This window comes from Arachis ipaensis, chromosome B10 (genome assembly GCF_000816755.2).
Source record: "Arachis ipaensis cultivar K30076 chromosome B10, Araip1.1, whole genome shotgun sequence".
Lineage (NCBI taxonomy): Eukaryota > Viridiplantae > Streptophyta > Magnoliopsida > Fabales > Fabaceae > Arachis > Arachis ipaensis.
The window spans coordinates 80,965,412-80,979,655 of NC_029794.2; the positions used below are offsets into that span (position 1 = coordinate 80,965,412).

General features: G+C 39.0%; 2 protein-coding genes across 2 annotated transcripts; both read right to left on the reverse strand.

Moving 5' to 3' along the window:
* LOC107620717 lies at positions 10,465-11,280 on the reverse strand. Its single transcript, XM_016322842.2, has 2 exons — positions 10,884-11,280; positions 10,465-10,806 (listed from the first exon to the last, which is right to left on the reverse strand). Exons 1-2 carry the CDS (start codon positions 11,028-11,030, stop codon positions 10,579-10,581), a joined length of 375 nt encoding a protein of 124 aa, XP_016178328.1. The 5' UTR covers positions 11,031-11,280; the 3' UTR covers positions 10,465-10,578.
* On the reverse strand, positions 11,391-14,032 carry LOC107624307 (cytochrome b561 and DOMON domain-containing protein At4g12980). The gene is made up of 3 exons (XM_016326803.2): positions 13,209-14,032; positions 12,076-12,330; positions 11,391-11,814 (listed from the first exon to the last, which is right to left on the reverse strand). Exons 1-3 carry the CDS (start codon positions 13,851-13,853, stop codon positions 11,512-11,514), a joined length of 1,203 nt encoding a protein of 400 aa, XP_016182289.1. The 5' UTR covers positions 13,854-14,032; the 3' UTR covers positions 11,391-11,511.

Genomic DNA, 14,244 nt, shown 5'->3' on the forward strand with positions numbered 1-14,244 from the left:
GACTGCGCCAAGTTTGGCGCCAGGAGAAAGCATGTGTTACGGGGTCTACGGCGCCAAACTTCAGCTTTTCCAAGTTTGGCGCCAGCTTACCTGATTTGGGCAATAATAAAAGCAAATCTCATCTGGTCCCCAAATCAATCCCAATATTTCCATTCTTTTTAACAACCCTGACCCTATGCCCCTCACCCGTGACCCCCTCCCAGCCCCTACAACCCTTCCCTTTTCCTTCCCCATAAAAACCTCTCTCCCCTCCCTATATATACCATCCAACCCAACATCATCCCTCTTCACCCCAACACACTTCAACCCACTTTCTTCCTTTCCTCTTCAGACCACAACCCCAACCACCTTCCCCCTATTCAACCGTGCCTCTTACTCCCCTTCTTTTCTTTTTCTTTTCTGTCCCTCATTAGTTTATATTTTCACACAAAAAAATCAGAAAAGAAAACTTTTAGCATTAATTTTTATTTTCTGCTTTTCTGTTTTTTTTTTTTTCACTTTCTTATTTCACCCTCTCTTTCTTCCCCTTTGTACTTCTCTAATTTGCTCGGGGATGAGCAACAGTTTTAAGTTGGTGTTGTCGCTTTGCTGGTTTTATTCTATTTATCTTCATGGCACCAAAGACCACTCAACCCTCCAAGAAAAGGAAAGGTAAAGAACCGGCCACCGGTTCTCATGATGCACGGAGATTTCACTCTAAATTGCATGAAGAGCATTTTTTTTAAGGTTACTAGCAAGAGGCCTGTATTGCCGGAAGTGCGATTTGCACTCCAACCGAATGAATACCCGAAATTCAGTACCAGATTTAGAGACGAGGATGGCATTTCCTATGTAATCTGCATACGGAGGTCGGACAATTGATGATTCAGGAATTTTATGGGAATCTATGGATCACATACAAAGATGTCTCTGGAGTTAATGAAAGGAACCACAGAAGTTTTGTGAGGGAAAGAATCACTGATTTTAATCCAAAAACTATCCAACAGACCCTTTGATTATCAGAAAATGCACCCACACTTCGATGCTACAGTGAGAGGGTAAACAGAGATCAGCAATTGGAGGAAGTGCTCGCTGATATTTGCATTCTAGAGACCCAGGGGAGGTTGGGCGCAGAGGGGAACCTGTGCCATCTCAAGAGCAGTGACTTGACTCCTTTGGCTAGGGGATGGCTAGATTTTATTTGGAGATCTATCATGTCCACTAGCAACTAGTCCGAGTGCACTGTGGACCGGGCCGTTATGATTCACTACATCATAAGGGGAGAGATAGTGGAAGTGGAGGACGTTATTGCTCAGCAATTCTATCACGTCGCCTCCAACACCGTTAAGAATGCCAGGTTAGGCTTCCCACATCGCACATACCGTCTCTGTGAGGCCGCGAGGGTAAAGATAGAGAATGACTTCTCTATTCTAGTCGAGAGACCTATCAGGAAGAAAATTATGGAACTGGTCAGGGAATACCAGAGGCTCCCCAGAATAGAACAAGCTGAAGAAGAAGCTCAACAAGACCATCTACTACTGCCTCAAGGATACTACTTTCCACCCCAAGAAAACTGGCAGTAGCTCACATCCTCCATTGAGCAGATGGGGATCACGCAGGATAGTCGCTGGCAATAGTACACTGCATCTATGGAGGAGATGAAGGTGACACAGAACATCCATTGGGAGCATCTCACCACCATCCTTGATGAGATGAGAGCTGCTCAAGACTCTCAGCACCAGGAGATTTATCAGCTGAGACAAGATTATAGCCGCCTGAGAGGACCATACGAATCACAGCCGGAGGAGAGAGATCCCCGCCAAGGAGATTGAGGTGGCTTAGTTCCTTTCACTTCCTATATTATTTTGCCATTATTATGTTAGGTTCCTGTTTTTTGCTGTTTTGTGTTTAGCTATTGCATGATCCTTTGTTATTTCAATTCCTAGGTTCTAGTTTAATTTGCTGTTTTTATTCTGTTGTTTGCTTTTAATTCTAAAAAGTGTCTCATGTATTGCTCACTGAGCTTGAATTCAAAAGAAAAAGGAAGAAGAAAAAGATGTATTGCATGAGAAATAAAGTTTATAACAAAGAATAGTCTTAATTACTTAAATGTGGTGGTATTCTTTGTGATTCTAAATGCATGACATGAACCGTGCATATTTGAATTTGAATCAAAGGATGTTGATGTATAAGTATTAGGAATCTAGAGAACTTTTATGAATTCTCTAAAATTAGTGAAAGCTTAATCCTTGAAGCAAAAGAAACAACAAAAGAAAAATAAAAAGCAAGGTCCAAGGCTCTGAGCATCAATGACTAGGGAGGTCAGACATGATTAAAAGCTCAAAGAGTTGTTTCCTTTGTCATATGCTTGTGGTATTTTTGTGTCAAGTAATCCTTGAGACAAAACAGTAAGAGTTAAGATCAAGTGCATTTAGCAGAGTATGCCCAAGGCTTTGAGCACCACTGTCTAGGAGTAACTGAAAGAAAAATTAGAACTTCAAGAGAGTTCCCCAGTTAAGTACTTGTAGTGTTTTTGTGTCAATTAAAGGTTGAAACAAAACATTTAAAGTCACGGCTAGGCTCAAGGTGCAAAGAACCAAGGAAAAGAGAATTAAAGGATAGTTGCTGTGTTCAAGGATTAAACTGAAGTATAAAGGATTAGAGAATTCATAATATTATCTGGATTCTAACTCCGAATGACAATGACATTCCTCTGATTCAAAGGAGAGTGAGATGCCAAAACTATTCAGTATTGTAATAGAGAAACCCCACTTCAAGAAGAGACATGAGCCTAATTGAACTCTCGCTCCTCATGCAAATTCACATCTTAAATATGTATTAGTTTGGTTGCTTGAGGACAGGCAACAATTCAAGTTTGGTATTGTGACGCGTGAGCATCTTTTCTATCTTTTCCTAATGAATTTGCATTTGAATTGTTAAGTTTAATCAAGATTTAAATATCTTTTAGCCATTATGAATGCTACTTTGAGTTGTGCACAATTCTGTTTATTTCAGGTAGTATTTTGGACGAATTTGATAGAGTTTGCGTGAAGAAACGAAGTCGCCGCAAAACCAGGAGGTGGCGCCAAACTTGGAGAAGCCAAGTTTGGCGCCAAGAGCACTACACAAGCCCCATTGCTTTCGGTCTCAGTGAAGCCAAACTTGAGATACCTCAAGTTTGGCGGCACACTCAAAACTCCATGAAGCACACGGATTAACTGAAGCCAAACTTGAGATACCTCAAGTTTGGCACGAGCTAGTAGAACTTTGAAGGATTGCATGTGGTTCACTTGAAGCCAAACTTGAGATATCTCAAGTTTGGCGCCAACCAAGAAAACTTGAAGGAGTACTTACAGACTTGATGAAGCCAAACTTGAGATACCTCAAGTTTGGCGCCACCTTTAGCATATCAAGTGGTCCCCATTCGTCCATGTCATGATGCACGAAGAGTTATTTTATTTTGATTTAAACTTTTATTTTAGTTTTAAAATAGGAAAATATATTATTTAGTTTTAAGAAATATAATTTACATTATTTATGATTAGATATAAAAGGGAAAAGAATCAGCCCTTCGGGCTAATCTCTTCTCTTCTACCTCATTCCGCAATTTACAGTTTTTCAGAATCCATGTTTTCTCTCTGAACCATGAGCAACTAAACCTCCATTGTTAAGGTTAGGAGCTCTGTCTATTGTATGGATTGATACTATTACTTTTCTATTTTAATTCATGTATTGATTTCAATTTCAAGAATTGTTTTCGTTCTTTTTCTTATGAATTTGGGTGGAACGGAAGTATAACCCTTGTTCTAATTGAGTTCTTGTATAACTTGGAAGAGCTCTTTACTTGAACAACAGCTTGAAAACAATTTCTCATAAACTACTAATTATCTGGACTTAACGGGATACGTGACATAAAATCCTCTTATATTTGGGTAATTAGGATTTCTGTGGCATATAAACTAGAATTGAACTTAACCCTCTGATTGGAATCAAGTGACCAAGGAATTGGCGGTTGATGAAGGTTAGAGGAGACTAAAAAGGTCTAAGGAATTAGGGTTTAGTCACATATAGTTTGTCATGAATTGAATCTTGCATGATTAAAATAGTTAGTAAGAAAAATCAACCCGAAAGATAGATATCTCTAAAGCCTTAACTGTTTTCTCCATATATATTTCACCTTAATTTACTGCTTGTTTTCTGATTCTCTAGATTACTGTTTAATGCATTTGAACTCTCAACACTCTTTTCTATTTGTCTAACTAAGTAAATCACTTAACCATTATTGCTTAATCCATCAATCCTTGTGGGATCGACCCTCACTCACTTGAGGTACTACTTGGTACGACCCGGTGCACTTGCCGGTTAGTTTGTGGACTTTAAATTCTGCACCATGTTGTTGTAGGCCAAGTTGGAAGCTTTTCACACTTGTTTACCTAGCACTATGCAGATCAGGGTCACCCAAAATTTCTTAGCACAAGCAGCGGAAGATTCAGAAGAGGAATGGAGGTGATGAGCGGATAATTTATACGCTTTCTGACATTGTTTTTAGTATGTTTTTAGTAGGATCTAGTTACTTTTAGGGATATTTTTAATAGATTTTGTGTTAAATTCACATTTCTCGACTTTACTATGAGTTTGTGTGTTTTTCTGTGATTTCAGGTATTTTCTGGCTGAAATTGAGGGACTTGAGCAAAAATCAGATTCAGAGGTTGAAAAAGGACTGCTGATGCTGTTGGATTCTGACCTCCTTGCACTCAAAGTGAATTTTCTGGAGCTACAGAACTCGAAATGGCGTGCTTCCAATTGCGTTGGAAAGTAGACATCCAGGGCTTTCCAGCAATGTATAATAGTCCATACTTTGGCCAAGAATTAACGACGTAAACTGGCGTTCAACGCCAGCTTTCTACCCAAATCTGGCGTCCAGCGCCAGAAAAGGATCCAAAACCAAAGTTGAACGCCCAAACTGGCACAAAAACCCTTACTCACGTAAGGTTTATTACTTGGACGACCCAGTACACTTGCTGGTTAGTGGTACGAGTTGTGAAAAGTGTGATTCGCAATTTGTGCTACCAGGAGGCAAACGGCCAACTCGAGCACTGCGACGGCGAAGAAGAACCAAAATACGTAGAGCCAGAGCAAAGGCATATGCTGACTCACAACTGTGACGGCGACGATGACTCAGAGGCCGAAGCAAAGGATGGCAAAGGCTAATGGAATAAAGAAGCACGAGAAGAGGCAGATCCAGGGGACATGATAGGAGGCCAAAAACATGGACCAAATTTTAGAAACAATAATTTGGGAGAAATAGGGGTTGCTAGGTTTTTTTTTTCAAATTATTGGGGGCTAAATTGATGCATACAGAAATTTTGCCACGTCAGACAACCGTTGAGGCTGCCAGATATTAATTACATGTGCCACGTCAGCTTTTCGGTGACAGAAATAGACAGAAAGGCCAACTTGAGCCAGGGCTTAAAATTTCAGGGTATAATTTGATTGAATTGGTAATTCGAGAGTTAAATTAAGTCGGAGGTCAAATTTCAGGAGTTATTTTGAATATTAACTCATTGCCGTAACCTCTTTTAAGTTGTATTTTTAACGTTTTTAATAGTCACTAAAGTTAATCAAAGAGAAACAAAAAATACATGAAAACCATACTTATGTACTGTAAAAATCACGGTGGAACCAAGCATTACAGAAGAGTAAGAAGCAAAATGGTAGAAGGAAAAAGCGATGAGGTCTGGAGGATGCCATAGCAGAACTAATATATATGGACATAAATGTGCTTAAATATATTGCTTTTCGAATATCCTAAAAATATAAGAACTTTACGGTTTATGGTTTAAGGACATATGTTAATATTACTGATGAAAAAAGATTTTATAAAAAAATAGAAGGGTAAAGTATACTTTTTGTCCCTGAAGTTTACTAAAAGTTTCAAAATTACCCCTAAGTTTCAATTTTTTTCAATTTTATCCCAGAAGTTTTCGAATTGCATCAATTTTATCCTTTAAGTTGACGCCGTTTAAATTAGTAACAGACGTTAGTGATATGGCAAAGTTTAGTGTGTGATGTGGCAAAAAAGGTGAAACCCCCAAAATACCCATGGCTGAGTAACCCCACTACCCCAGTAAACGAATTGCCTTCCTTTTTCAAACATAAGCCTTTTATCTTCCCTTTGGCACGAAGGAACACAGCCAGGGAAACAGAATCACTCGAGGAAGCTTACTGGGTGGTCAGACGACGCACCGTTTTCTTCAGTCCGCCGCGACGAGGGGCAGGGCGGCGCATGCTGGGACGCCATCGAGACTGAGGGAGGAGTCTGGGATAGCATTCAGTCATCAACAATTCAGTCTGGAGTAGCGCCATTCTGATCAAGGTTTTCGACGAGGTAGGCCACCATTCTGATCAATCTTGGTACTGCATGTTTGAACAGCTAGGATTTAGGGTTTTTCTTTATCAGTCTTGATTGCTGTTAGGGTTCTATGGCATTCAGGGATTGAGGCATTTCTGTTCAGTTTTTCTGAAAAATATAACTTTTACATGGTCTATATTTTTGAATGATTAGTTACTCTGTTCTTTGGTCTGAAAATGTTTTTATAACGGCAGGATGGATGATTTTAGTGTTAGAGTTCATCACAGGGGTAGGTTTTGTAGTGATAAAGGTAAAACTGAGTATGTTGATGGTGAGGTGACAACGGTTGACTGGTGTGACAGAGATAGATAGAGTGTTATAGAGGCTTATGATGTGGTTGGAAAACTTGGGTACATTGCTGAGAACATTGGGGAACTGTGGTATAAAGATACTGAACTAGGATTAGAAGGATTGAAGTTGTTGAAAGGTGATGAAGAAGCAATGGAAATGGCAAATATAGGAGTTGAAAAAAAGGTGGTTGATTTGTATGTTGTGCATAAGGCTTCAATCCCTGATGATTTTTGTTACGACATTGGTTATTTAGATGTTGGGGGTGGCAGCAAGGTTGTTGAGGAAGAGTGTGTGGATGCTGATAGTGGGCCAAGTGATATTAGACAGGCCCAAAATATTGAAGTAGAAGCCCAATGTGAAGGGGTGGATATGGAGGCCCAAATGCAGGGATTAGTTGATGTCCATTTAAATGCTGAAGAAGTGCTACAGAATGTTGGTGATGGGGACAATAGTGAAGAAGAGGATGACTCTGATGACCCAGATTATGAGGCTGATTCTGATCTGCATTTTAGTGATAGTGAAGATGATTATTGTGGTGATGATGGGCTGTTTGATGTTGATATAACTATTGGGGAGATGCACCAAGATATAAGAAAGTCTAAGAAAAGTAAGAGTGCTGTCGAGAAGTTAAAGAAAACTCAAAAGGTGGCTGCTGGGAAGAGAAAGAGCTCTCGTTTAAGCGATGATGAAGGTTTGAACAGTGATGAGTTGGAGGAGGTATCGAGTGAGGATGACGAAGCCAGCAAGAAGAAATTTCCCGTTCACAAGGAGTTGAAGGATATGAGCATGTATAAGTGGGAGGCTGGAACTCTCTATGCAACAAGAGAGGAGTTCAAGGAAGCTGTGACATCATATGCTGTTCATACTGGGAGAAACATAAAATTTCCAGTGGTGGACAATGTTCGGGTGAGGGCTAAGTGTGGAGATGGGTGTGAATGGTTTGCATATGCGGTGAAGATGGCCAATGAAGATAGTTGGCAGCTAAAAACTATTAATGATCATCATTCTTGTAACACTGTATTTGACATAAAAGTGATGAAGTCGAAGTGGCTGGTGAAGGTCTTCAGGAGGAAAGTAGAAGAGAATCCCAAGTTGAAGCTGGGCACCATACAAAGCAGGACCCTTAGAAAGTGGAATGTGCAAATTTCAAGAGCAAAGGCATTTCGGGCCAAGCAGATTGCACTGGTTGATATTAATGAAACGTTTAGGGAGCAGTATAGAAGACTTTAGGACTATTGCCATGAGTTGCTGCGCACGAATCCTGGTTCATCTGTGAAGCTGAAAGTCCAATTACCTCCAGCAGCCCAAACTGAGCACCCCGATACATCACTTAACTTAAGTCCACAATTTCATAGGATTTACATTTGTTTAAAGGCTTGCAAGGAGAGTTTCATGAAGTGTAGGCCTATGATAGGGCTTGATGGTTGCTTCTTGAAGACACCATATGGAGGATGGCTATTGGTTGTTATGGGGTGGGATCCGAATGACCAGATGCTACCAATCGCATATGCAGTCGTGGAGGCTGAGACAAAAGATTCATGGACGTGGTTCCTCTCAAACCTAATTGATGATATAGGAGCGGAGAAATTACTTCGTAGCACATTCATGTCTGACCAACAAAAGGTAATCTACTAACCTATATTTTAGTGTAATTAAGATTTTGCACTGTATTATAGTATATTAAGATTTTGCAGTGAATTAGTTCATCATTTGGCTTCTGAATCAAACTGTATTATGTGAGGGTAGTTCATCATTGTATTATATGAGGGTAGTTACTGTGAATTAGTTCATCATTTGGCTTCTGAATCAAACTGTATTATATGAGGGTAGTTCATCATTGTATTATATGAGGGTAGTTGAATCAAACTGTATTATGTGAGCGTAGTTCATCATTGTATTATATGAGGGTAGTTGCTGTGAATTAGTTCATCATTTGGCTTCTGAATCAAACTGTATTATGTGAGGGTAGTTCATCATTGTATTATATGAGGGTAGTTGCTGCTGTATCAAACTGTATTCATAGGAAATTTTAATTAGTCTTCATAACTATAATCATGATATTAAAATTGTACTCTGGTCTTTGCTGGTGTATTAAACATTATTTGAGCATTATATTAAAATTGTGTATTTTGCATGAACAGGGCTTGGTGCCAACTTTTGATGAACTACTTCCAGGTGTTGATCACAGATTATGTGTGAGACACCTCTATGCCAACTTCAAAAAAAAAATTCTAGGACTGAATCTTAAAAAAAGGATGTGGAGAGCTGCAAAATGCACATATCTAGCAGCATGGGAAAAGGAGTTGATGGAAATCCGAGCGATTAGTGAGGGTGCCTATTGACACTTGATAGGAATTCGTCCAAAGTATTGGACTAAATCAAGGTTTGAATTCTATCCTAAATGTGATGCACTTGTCAATAATATGCGTGAAAGCTTCAACTCTGCAATTGTTGAATCAAGGGAAAAACCTATATTGACAATGCTTGAGGATATTAGAGTTTATTTGATGAAGAGATGGGCTGAAAATAGGGTACTTATTGAGAAGTATAAGGATGATATTCTTCCTAGGATTAAGCTTAAGTTACAAAAGGAAATAGATGCTTCTAGGTGGTGGTTCCCGGTTGCTGCCGGAATTTCAAAATTTGAAGTCATAAGAGGCAGGGACAAATTTGTAGTAGATCTTCTGAAGAAAGAATGTACTTGTAGAAAGTTTCAACTGACAGGTTTACCTTGTCCACATGCAGTTAGTGCAATTAATTGTGCTAAAGATGATATTAGAAAATATGTTGCAAGCTGTTACACTAAAGCTGCTTATGTGGCTTGTTATGCCTCCATGATTAACCCTTGTAATGGACATACAATGTGGGAGAGAACTACTCATTCAGATGTGGTTCCTCCACCACACAGAGTGCCAATTGGGAGGCCTAAGAAGAAAAGAGCAAGAGGGGAGGGTGAAGAACCACAGGGCCCAAGCACTTCTAGGCTGGGGTTACAACAAAAATGCTCTCATTGTCTAAAATTGGGTCACAACAAGCGAGGCTGCCCTCTTAGAAGACCAACCGTAAGTACTTGTCTATTGGATATGGTTCCATACATAAGACTGTTTCTAATGCTGTTTACCTTTTTTTAACTGTAACTGGCTGTTTTTTGTTCATGTCCATCATAGGAAACAACTGCTGCCACATCGTCAGCCCAAAACAATAATGCTGGAACTGCTACATCATCACCATCCCAGCACAGCACTGCTAAGAAAGCTAGATCTACTGGCTCAGTGCATAAGAGGACCAGGTTGGCCAATGTTGCAGCAAGGCCTAATACCCAACCAACTGCACACAAAAAATTCCAGCCACCAAGACCAACTAGAATCCTTAGGAGCAACTCCACTTCAACTGCACAGGGACAACCCTCATCACAAGGGAGTCAAACTCAGAGTGCTCTCACAGGGTCTTAGTTGTGTCACTTCTTGTAATTGGTATTTCTTTTGAAAGCTTGAACAATGTTGGCATTTTGTATTATGACTTATGACCTATGACTCCAACTCTTTCTTTGTTGCTGAATTATTTTGCTTATCACTTATGTAATTCAGTTTTTACTTTGGTTATGACTTATGTTAATTAGAGATTATGTTGATTAACAACTTATGTTATTTTGATAATGACTAATGTGATGGATTCATTCATGCAAATTTTAATTAGATTTTGTCTTTGTCACAACAGGTTCTTAATGCCAATTTTAGTACCAAACTATTTTAATCCTTTTAGGGATACTTTTGAAACATAAATTAAACTTCAAGGACAACAACATTAACAAGTTTTCGAGTTGAGTACAGTTTTGTAACTTATTACAAACAGCCATCCTATTCTTACTTCTGCTATTCTCATCTGTCCCAAACGCATTAGTACCCTAACCTCAAATGGGTTCCATTCTTCACCCTCAAATAAACCATTAGAATCACCATAAACCAACCCAACACACCCAAAATAACAGCCACCAACAGTTTGCATTTGGCATAAACTAATTTAGCCTTCAAGGTGGAAATCTTCATCTTCAACCTTGCAACCTCAGCCTCTTCTATCTCTGCAACTCCATCCGCCCATGAAAAAAAAGTGCACTCCTTCCCAATCTGCAACATAAACACAAAAAAAAAGAAATTGAAGAAACTCAGGAAGACATCAAAAATAAGAAAGCACTCAAACTTACATCAAAGTATACACAGCCCCAAAATCTCCGGCCGAGATTTTCTGGTGTCTTCGACCATCTCAGTACAGGGGGTTCACCACAGTTGCATGTCAGCGTTCGTCGTCGCCGACTACTTTTTTGTGATGATACAGAGCCTTGGGAAGCCATTCCTTCGGGTTTCTTATTCTTACAGAGAATGAAGAAGAAGATGCAGTCGTAAACGAAGAATTTAATTTTAGGGTTTCATGATGGGATTTTTACCTATTTCATTTTTGTAATATAAATTTTTAAAAACAAAAATTAAAAATTATTTAAAAAAACATTTTAGAAATGAGTCACACACATAGTTGCCACATGGAACTCCTTGATTGCCACGTCATTAACGTCTGTTAGTAATTTCAACGCTGTTAACGTTCAGAGATAAAATTGATGCAATTCGAAAACTTCTGGGATAAAATTGAAACAATAGGGGTAATTTTGAAACTTTTAGTAAATTTCAGGGACAAAAAGTATACTTTACCCAAAATAGAAAATTTAAATATTCAAGCCATTTCATATGCATTTATTAAAATAAAAATGTTTGAAAACTTCTAATAATAATCTTAACATATGTATCTAAAAACCTAAAATATACAAGTGACTTGATCATTCACATGTTTAAGGGTTGTTGCCTGCTTTGTCCATTGTATCCGTCATATGGTTTGGTGCTAGACTTTCTCTTCACGACAACAATCCAGGTGATCACCTCCAACAATAACGCGACTGCACCCAATGAAGCAATCACTACAATGTAAGTTGATTTCCATTTCCTTTCAGGATTCAAGATGTCAAAGCCCCTGAATATGTTGATAATGCCCAGGATGATTATAGTGTATCCAAAGCTGTGGTGATAGATATTCCAAAAGTATCTATATTTATGATCCTTCTTTGGCCTTATGAACAATGCGAACATCTGCAAGTCCAGACAGATAGAAAGGGGAAGAAATAGAATAATTAACTGTTACAAAATAGTTAAAATTGCCAAAACTTCAATCTCTAATTTCCATAAAGTGTATGCAGCCCAAAAGCATCCACATTTTGACGTGTGAACACATCATTTTCTCTGTGTTATCCCATAAATCACTTTTTTGGTACAAATTTTTTATTCAATTATTTTTTAATGCACAAAAAAAAACATAGGACTAGATTAAAAGAACATTGGAAAACATTTTACCTGTATAGTGGCAAGACAAAAGAGGGTAATTCCAATATTGCGATGAACACTGTAGACAACCCCTGCTGATTCGCTTCCAAGTTTAAGACCAGTTGCCCAGCCAGCAACACCAATTGCATAAGCAGATACCTGGCAGCCAGTATGAAGATAGAACCAAGCTGGATCTGCGGATGGGAACGTTCTCATATACCTTGCTATCACTGCTCCAAGGGGAAACAGGACACCCCAACTCACAGAGTTCAGCACTCCATGAATCTATCATTCAACATAAACCATCGATTAAAATTCTCTTAAAACAAGTAAGCAATCATTTTTTAATTAAGTAAGCTGCCACTTGACAACCACCGGGACAAACATGTGTGTTGGTTCAATTGATTCCATGAAACATAAGTGAAAAGCATTGCTCGATTTAACCAACAATCTAAAATCTAAATCCAATGAAACTATTTCATTTACCGTAGAGGTTCCTCAATTCATCCAAAAACTAATAGCGCATAAACAAAACGAAAAACTCTAACTGAACATCAAAAACCCAAAGAAAAAGTAACCCAGTGAACAGGCAAACTCGACCGAGTATACATACAAAACACTCACTGTATTTTTTCCTTTTAAGTTTATTTGGTTTTATATAAGATCAGAAAAACTAATCCATAACTCAAAACACCACAACCCCAAACGAAATGAAATACTAAAAATCATATTTTTAAAACACAAGCTAAATCCAAATTCTTAAGGGGATTATTTTAAAAAATAAAGAGCACACACCTAATTTATGAAATCAAAAAAAATTACCATAAAACTAAACACCCACAATTTTAAACGAAACTGAAAAAATAACATAAATAACTAATACCGTCATCTAACACCCGTTTTCTGACCCAAAAGGATAACTAGAAAATAAAACCCTCCACAGTAACAATAAAATAAAATTGAGCTAAATCACAAAAACTAGAAATAAAATAAACGGTAATCCACCCGAGGCATTTGTGCCTCCCAAAGATCACAAAAGAAGTTTGATAAATTTGAATTGGTCTCTCAAATATCAAAAAGGTTTCACAAATATTTTGTCAAAAACTCAAGTTTTCTGGTGATAAACTAAAACAATGTGTACTCTAAAACAACATGAAACTCACATTCTTCTTCTTGGTTCTAGAGTCCACTGCACGACCACTAACATTCTGGTCTCCAATCAAGTTGAGCGTCCCCTTGGAATTGAGATTCTCCGGAGCGAAGTCGTGCTTGTCAAATCTCCCAGCGGTGACGGAGGGCCCCACCTGCCACACCTGGTTCAAGGTGGTAGCCTTCTCTGGCACCTTCATGTTTGCGAAGATCATTATGGCTCCTTCACTCTCCTCACCCTTCAAGCCCCATACTTCGAACGACAGCTTCCCTGGGACCATCTCACTGTACGACTTGATGTCGAGGGTCTTGACCGTTACGGCTCCGTTATTGCCATCCTTATAGGCCACCAGTGCCTGTGCCCCCGCCATGCCCAACCCGGTCGGGTTTATGGCCCACGAGATCCAGCCGCCCGGATGTGGCGGGGACCCAACGAAGGCGACAGAGAGGGAGGAGTTGGTAGCGTTGTGGGTCCAATGAAGGAAAGTGGTGAGATGTGGGAGGTCCATGCAGTTGGAGTATAGCTTGTTGCTGTTGCTGCCGTCGGTTAGCTTGTGGTTGGTGCATGTGTCAGCGGAGGAAGTGCTGGCGAATAGTGTGGTGAAGAGGAGGAAGATCAGGGGACAGGTAAGCGGTGGTCGCAACGGTGGTGACGCCATTGTAGGTCGTTATAGTGAAGAGGGAAGAAGAAGACAAGCGGAGAAAGAGGGAAAAAAGGAGAGCGCGTTGAGCGTATGTCTTTGTGTTTGGGTAATGGGTTGCGTTAGAGAGAGACACAGAGAGACACAGAGTGAGTTGGTGGACGTGAGGCCTAAATTCAAGGGAAACCGAACAAGATTGGAGCTTAAATTATGGACTTGATGATACTTTTTTTTATCTTTAAAAGGATAAACTATTAAAATGATACCAGGAACGTTACATTTTGACCAAAATAATCGTTAAAGATATGAACAATAAATATTATGTTTTTATAAGTGAAAAAAAATTATTGTGTTTAATAAATAATTTATTTATTTGATCTGAATTTTTTTTATCACATTTGAACAACTA